Source organism: Salpingoeca rosetta, assembly GCF_000188695.1.
Source record: "Salpingoeca rosetta unplaced genomic scaffold supercont1.27, whole genome shotgun sequence".
NCBI lineage: Eukaryota > Choanoflagellata > Craspedida > Salpingoecidae > Salpingoeca > Salpingoeca rosetta.
Genome location: NW_004754907.1, coordinates 65645 through 73144, shown reverse-complemented (window position 1 = coordinate 73144; position 7500 = coordinate 65645). Strand labels below are relative to the sequence as shown.

Below are 7500 nucleotides of genomic sequence, written 5' to 3'. Positions count from 1 at the left end.
ACAAGATGTTCCTCATCACCCCCACTGTGCTCAAGAACAACAACATTCCCGTGTACAAGGTGGCGTGAGAACAGACTGCTCTGACTTTGATGCGACCTACCTCGCATATGCTTGTCACCTCGTTCACCCGCACGCACGCACACACGCACGCACACACACACACACACAATTTCATTCTTTCTCTCTCTATATCTCCTGCTGTTCACCCTTCCTCGACTGCTCCAGCTTTCACAAACACCCGCATGTCAGTCACAACGACGTTGGCTCATCTTTTTTCGTTTGATCGCTTCTGTTACTGTTGTTGTTCTGCCCATGTCTTCTCCTGTGGCAGACGGTGCACCACGCGGGCGAGTTTATGATCACGTTTCCCTCGGCCTACCATGCCGGGTACAACCTCGGCTTCAACATTGCAGAGTCGACAAACTTCGCAACAGACAGGTGCCGTGGATGCACTTGTACGTGTGTTTGTTTGAATTTTGTGTCGGTGTGCTGTCTCGTCGAGAGCATTGAAACAAAAACGCTGTCCACTTGATAAGTTGATAAGTCGTTATCTGCGTGCTCATATTCCCGTCATTCCCCACCACCTCCTCCCACCACCACCACCACCATCACCATCACCTCCTCCCACCACCATCACCATCACCATCACCATCACCACCACCATCACCATCACCATCACCATCACCATCACCATCACCATCACCATCACCATCACCATCACCATCACCATCACCATCACCATCACCATCACCATCACCATCACCACCACCACCACCATCACCACTGCTGCCAGGTGGATTGAGCACGGCCTGCTGGCGGAGTCGTGCCGGTGCCACAGCGAGTTTGTGCACATTGACATGGACGTGTTCCTGCGGCGCTACCGGCCATCGCTGTGGGCGGTGGTGGAGGAGCACAGGGCGGCCGTGGAGGCGCAGCGCTCGAGGCAGCGCGAACTGGACGAGGCCGAGCGAAGGCTGGAGATGGGTATCATCGACAGCAGCAGCAGTGATGGTGGCAGTGATGGTGGCAGTGATGATGGCAGTGGTAGCAGCAGTGGCAGCGATGATGATGATGATGATGAGGGCGTGAATGGACAGCGAGGCAGAAAGCGGGCTGTTGCATCTGCAAATAGGAGGAGGCGCAAGACGACGGGGACGAAGAAAACAGCCCGCAGCAACACCAGGGGGGAGAACACCGGCAAACGCAAGGCGGACGCGCGGCCAGAACAACAGTGAGTGCATTGTGCCTTCAGGCGAGGAGATATGTATGAAGAGGAGTGACGTGTGCTGGGAGTGGGGCTGGAGCTTGAGGTGTGGTACCCACTAGGCCGCGTTGAGCCAGACCGCTGTCTTTCTGTTTGTTCGTCTCAACTGACACTCGATGCTGTCCACTGGACGCTGGATTGTGTTTTCTGCAACAGACGGCGAGTTGACTCGAAGCAGCACCGCATCCGGCAGGCGTGGCAGAAGGTACATTCCCCAGGCTCATGTCCATCATTGCCTTGCTTCTTGCATGGCTTCATTCATGCTTGCCTTGCTTGATGCATGGCTTCATTCACGCTTGCCTTGCTTGATGCATGGCTGTGCTATTACCTTGCGCTCATGGCATCACCTCCCAACCGCTCTGTCATCCAATTAATAACCCTCCCCCTTCCCCCTTCGCGTATACTTCCCTCCACTCTGTGTGCTTGGTGCAGCGGTTTGCGCTTGAGCGGGTGTACAACCACCGGGTGATGGAGCAGGACTCGGCCCACAGCGGCACGTGCTGCGTGTGCGGAGACCGCGGCGTCCTCCCTCGTGTTGCCTGTCTTCCTGGCGGCGATCACGACGACGACGACGACCACGATGGTGGTGGTGGTGGTGGTGGTGGTGGTGGTGTGGGGGCGAGTCATGGCAGCAGTGATGGGCACAGCCGCAGCAGCGCTGGTCACAGCAAGACGGGCGGTGCTGTGCTTGCACAGGCGAGGCGCAGCAAGCATCCGTGGAACGCATCTGCCGTTGCGCTGCTTCGATCATCCATCTCCCGCACAGGCACTCGCGTCAGCAGGATGGGCAACCACGATCATGGTGGTGAGCATGGTACAAATGGCGGTGGCAGTGGTGATGATGGTGAGCCGCGCCGCAAGCGGGCAAAGCGGACGTTGGAGAAACAGCAGCAGAAGGCAGTGCCCGATCTTCTCGTCTGCCAATCTTGCCTCATCGCCGTCCACCCAGGCTGCTATGGCGCCGACATGGACGCCGCGTCATGCAAGAGCTGGCTCTGCGATCGATGCAGGGTTGACGCCACGCGCGCGGTGAGACAAAACACACTAACTGCACAGTGCTCGACTGTTCAACACACCACACCACACACACAAACACACACACACACACACACAACCACAATGACACACGTAGACACACTCGCTTCACATGCAGCACTCGTCGTGCCACACCCTTCCAAATACTCACACCAAACAACCACCCTGCTCCTTATCGGCACCCGGTTTATTACCAGTCGTGTGTGCTGTGTCCGAAGCTTGGCGGGGCACTGAAGCCCGTCTCACCGCTCCGCCCGAAGAAGCGCGACGATGCAGCTGCTGCACCGCCACCGCCACCACCTCCATCAGCTCCTGCTGCCGTCACTTCGCCTGCTGGGTGCTCGGACGCAAAGGGCGAGGTTGGCGGTGCGGTGGACGTGGACTCGCTTTCGCCGCTCTCCAACGCCAGCATGACATCTGCCGTCTCCTCCTCATCTTCACTTGCGCCAACAGCAACGGCATCGACAGCAGTAGCAGCCGTATCGTCATCGTCGTCGACTGTGGCGTCGTCCGACGGTGGAAAGCGCGTTTGCGGGCGTGCGAGCAAGCGGCGGCAGTGGGCGCATCTGCTGTGCGCGTATTGGGTGCCGGAGGTGGTGTTTGAGGCGCCAAACCTCAACGTCGTCGACGTGAGCGCCGTTCCACGAGCCCGACAACGCCTGGTACGCAGCAGCATTGCAGTTCCGCGCTGTCCATGCGTGTATTGGTGGTGGTGGTGGATGCAGCTGTGGTGTGCCGTCAGCTTGACACCAGTGTCTCCTCCATCTACACGCATGCACACACACAGACGCACACACACACACACACAATTTCAAACACAATATCACTCACGCTTGCTCCTTTGCTGTGACGTTTTTGCAGAGGTGCAGCCTGTGCAAGAACGACCCCACGCCGCTGCCGCGTGATTTGTGGCAGGATAGCAGCCTGTCCCTGACCAACCCGCCCAAGACGAGTGCAGGGGCACCTGTGCAGTGCTGCAAAGGCAGATGTGTCACCGCATTCCACGTCTCCTGCGCATTTCGTGCCGGCCTCCCTTACACAGTACGTACCGACACGTTTGTTGCTGCGTTAAAGTTGTGCCTATTTGTGTGTTTTGTGTTTGTGTGCGTGTGTGTTTTGTGTTTGTGTGCGTGTGTGTTTTGTGTTTGTGTGCGTGTGCGTGAGGGTATGTGTGTGTGTGTGTGTGAGTGAATGATTGAGTGTGTTTGTGTGCGTGTGTGTTTTGTGTTTGTGTGCGTGTGTGTTTTGTGTTTGTGTGCGTGTGTGTTTTGTGTTTGTGTGCGTGTGTGTTTTGTGTTTGTGTGCGTGTGTGTTTTGTGTTTGTGTGCGTGTGTGTTTTGTGTTTGTGTGCGTGTGTGTTTTGTGTTTGTGTGTGTGAGTGAGTGAGTGAGTGATTGAGTGTGTGAGTGAGTGAGTGAGTGAGTGTTTGTGTGCGTGTGTGCATGTGTTTGTACCCTTTCGATATATATCCATTCATGTGCACACTGTGACTGTGCATTTTCGCGTTGTGTGAATGACACAGTTCCACGACGGCAACTTTGGCTTTTACTGCGCGCGCCACGCCCCAGCATCGGTACGTGTGTGAATGAGTGTGGGTAGTGCCATGCATCTCCATTTAGGACGGGCTTTCTTCTCTGATCCTACCAGCATGCATCACCACCCCACCGCGACGCTTCTTCCCACCGTTGCTGATTGCCCTCCTCGGCACCTTGCCTTGCCCACCTTCCACGACAGGGCCAGCAGCAGCGCCGCACCGCGCCTGTGAACGTCGGTGACCGGGTGCGCGCAAAGTGGCAGCTGAACCACTTCTTTGAAGGGATGGTGGTTGACATTTCCATCAAGGGCCGCGAGGTAAACGTCGAGTTTGATGACGGCAGCACGTGCGTCATGCCACTCACAGACGTGTTCCTCCCGTCCGCCACGCACCCAGACGAAAACGTACGTGGGGAGAGGAAGGGGATGGCGGTGCGCATGTGTGGTGTATGTATGCGCAAGCATGCCGGAGTGTGAACAAACCGAACGGCATGACGAGCTATCATCTCAAACACACACACACACTTTGTGCAAGTCCCTATCCGTCTCTCACGCGTTCAATAACAACTCATTGCGTGCAGTTGTCCCTGCGCTCGAAGCATCTGTCGACGGAGGGCCGCCCTGCAGTGAAGGTGCTGTGGGAGGGCGAGATGCTTGATGCCACCATCATCAACTATGTCAACATCAACAAATACTCAGTAAGCAAAACAAATTGTGGGATTGGCGTTGCTCTGTGCAGTGCAAGAAACACAAATGCTTCTGCGACTGTTGCACTGCTCTAAGTACTGTCATGTATTGGTGCGTGCCCGAATCGGGTTCCTGCCATTCACCACTACCACCACGACCACCATCACCATCGCCACCTCCATCACCACCACCATCATCGCCACCACAAACGCAACACCAGGTGCTGTTTGACGACGGGTACTCGGCGACGCTGCCGCGGTCGGACGTCTATCTGCTGCACGAGCGCCTGCCGCCCCGCGCAAAACTGCACGTCGTCGACGCAGACGAGCGCGACAGCAGTGGCGACGCAGACGACGACGACAACGGTGATGATGATGGCGCTAAGGACAATGGCGAGAGCAGACGCAGCCGTGGAGAGGTGCGTATGTGAAGTGGTGGAGGGGTGAGGGATAATTACATCAGAAGCAAGGGTCGGCGATGGTAACCGTGTGTTTGTCGTCGTGTTTGCACCGTGTTTGCGTGTGTATCGTGGGGTGTGCTCAGTTAACGTCTGCTGCATCATGAGGAACCTGCTGCCCTTCCGACTCACCCTTGCTGTCCTGTCACGTGTCGGGCTTGCGTGCATTGTCTCAACAGACCTCCTCTGCCAGCACCACGGCAGCAACTGGTGACGGTGTGTCGGGCCGTGGCCGCCGCCGCCGCAACCCACCAGCCCATCTCGACGGCTACGTCCTCATCTCGTGATGGCAGCGACAGCGGTGGTGGCGGTGTGGAGAGAGGTGCTGTCGTGCGTGCTGCATGTACACACGCTGCTGACGCGCTGTGCACAATTCATATCTGACTGACTTATTTGCGCAAAGTTGTTGCTGCTTGGCAGCGTGTTGTATGTGCATTTCCGTGTTCTTGTGATGGTTCGCTGTGTCGAGTATTTCGCAACGTTTCTTCCCCCCAGATATGTGCTTGCTTTGTTCTTCAGGTGTCACATTTCTTTGTGCCTAGCATGTGTCTTTGTATGCACGTGTGATTGTGTCCCGAGAAAAATATGACTTGAGTGTCCCGTCGAGTGTGTGCGTGTCAAGAACAGGCAAGTAAGTAAACCAACTTCTTTGAAAACGACCAAACCACGTGTATGCATGTGCGAATGACCATGACTTGAACGACTGAGAACGTGGTAGACTGGGCAGAATTCCCGTTGCATCAAACACCAGCGACAAAGGCACGAGACAAAGGCACGATTTAAGCAGTTGAAACTTGGATCGAAAGGAACACGGGAAAAAAACAAAAACAAAAATGGAAACCTCTAACATATGAATTGTCCAAACACAAGTGCGTGGAAACAGTGAGTGGCGTTCACCTTTCTGTGTGTGTGTGAGAGAGAGAGAGAGTGTGTGTGTGTGTGTGCGCGCAGCTCACACAAACTTAAAGCCCTTGCAGTCCTTTGCTCGTGCCTCTTCGTCCTGCAGCTGACGGCGGAACTTGCCAACGTTTGCTGTTGGAGGAGGGAATGTCGTGAGCATGCATGTGAGCATGTGTGTGTGTGAGCATGTGTGAGCATGTGTGTGTGTGAGCATGTGTGTGTGTGTGTGTGTGTGTGTGTGTGTGTGTGTGTGTGTGTGTGTGTGTGTGTGTGTGTGTGTGTGTGTGTGTGGCTGCATGCATGGGTGCCCACTTTCGCGTTTGCGGTTTACCTTTGAGGTGCTGCAGCTTCTCAATTTTCGCGGCGAGAATCTGCTCCAAACGGCGCGCATACTCTGCAGTGTAACACAAAACCGTGTTGGATGGTGAGTGGTGTAATGAAGGGGCAAGCAAGCGCACGCGTGCGAACACACACACACACACACACACACACACACACACACACACACACACACACACACACAATCAAGCACAAAGCCGAGCACCGGAGGCATGCACTGCGAACCTTCCGAGTCGCTGTTGACGCCTTCGACCTCGGCCAAGACCTTCTCCTCCTCGGTGAGCATCTCGCGTGCAAACTGGATGGCGGACCGGTGCTCCTCAATCACCGCATCCTCTGTCTCCTCCAATGTCGCCATCGCCTGGCGCAGCGGCGAACAGCAGCGGTGATTGGGAGGGGTCAGAAGAGATCAAGGTGGAAGCGGGGTGACACGGTGTGGGGAACAAATAAGGTGACGGTATCGTGAAGAATGAGTTTACATGATGGGATACACTTGAGGCACCTTCAGCCCACAGGCAGGCATCGCATCTCACAGCACACCACACGTCACATGAGCGGTGGCTGACCTCGAGCTGTTGAAACATGCCGTCCATGTCTTCGTCCTCCCCGCGCGAGCGCATGCTCTTGTGCAGCTGCTGCAGATCGTGCTTGGCCAGCGACGAGTCCAGACCCACGGGCTGGCGGGCCACGTGCACAGTGTGTATGTGTGTGAGTATGTGTGTGAGTTTGTGTGTGTGCGTGTGTGTGTGTGTGTGTGTGTGTGTGTGTGTGTGTGTGTGTGTGTGTGTGCGTGCGTGTGTGGTGTGTGTGAGCGTGCGATTTGATGCAGTTGACACAACACTGACGTCGAGACAGTGGACATCCAGTCTATCCAATCCATCGCCCCAACGAGCACCGCCATCGTCACCAGCACGCACCCCAAACAGTTGCCAACCCACCACCGCCACCGCCACCACCACTGTTGCGTACCGGTGTCTCGTCCTCCAGCAGGTCCTCGTCTTCGTCTTCAGCGGCAGCTGCGGGCTCGGCAACCTGAACAAGTCGTGGCAGGCGGGAGCAGTGTTGGTTTCGCGTGTGGCGAACACGCGTGGATCGGCACATCAGCATATGCGTTCAAGGCACACGCCCTTCATGATTCACACATGGCATTGCCAGGTGCAGCGAACTTCAACAATCAGCAGCACACCGACACGTGTGTGTGTGTGTGTGTGTGTGTGTGTGTGTGTGTGTGTGTGTGTGTGTGTGCCAGAATCTTGTGAAATATGGGGTCGTGAGTTCCAATATA

General features: G+C 55.9%; 2 protein-coding genes across 2 annotated transcripts in view; one reads left to right on the top strand and one right to left on the bottom strand.

Moving 5' to 3' along the window:
* PTSG_08936 (uncharacterized protein) overlaps positions 1-5621 on the top strand; it is an 8490-nt gene extending 2869 nt beyond the window's left edge. The window contains exons 9-20 of the mRNA XM_004989677.1: positions 1-59; positions 332-438; positions 794-1231; positions 1421-1469; positions 1697-2293; positions 2497-2961; positions 3161-3340; positions 3822-3872; positions 4034-4237; positions 4414-4530; positions 4740-4937; positions 5156-5621. The exon at positions 1-59 is cut by the window's left edge and continues 44 nt beyond it. Coding sequence (XP_004989734.1) covers positions 1-59; positions 332-438; positions 794-1231; positions 1421-1469; positions 1697-2293; positions 2497-2961; positions 3161-3340; positions 3822-3872; positions 4034-4237; positions 4414-4530; positions 4740-4937; positions 5156-5263 — 2573 coding nt within the window. The 3' untranslated portion in view covers positions 5264-5621. The remainder of the gene's footprint in view (positions 60-331; positions 439-793; positions 1232-1420; positions 1470-1696; positions 2294-2496; positions 2962-3160; positions 3341-3821; positions 3873-4033; positions 4238-4413; positions 4531-4739; positions 4938-5155) is intronic.
* A 307-nt stretch (positions 5622-5928) lies between these two features.
* PTSG_12814 (uncharacterized protein) lies at positions 5929-7322 on the bottom strand (the record flags this gene model as incomplete). Its single annotated transcript, XM_004989676.1, has 5 exons — positions 5929-6008; positions 6208-6270; positions 6441-6576; positions 6782-6892; positions 7185-7322. 5 exons carry the CDS (start codon positions 7320-7322, stop codon positions 5929-5931), a joined length of 528 nt encoding a protein of 175 aa, XP_004989733.1.
* Positions 7323-7500: the final 178 nt, after the last annotated feature.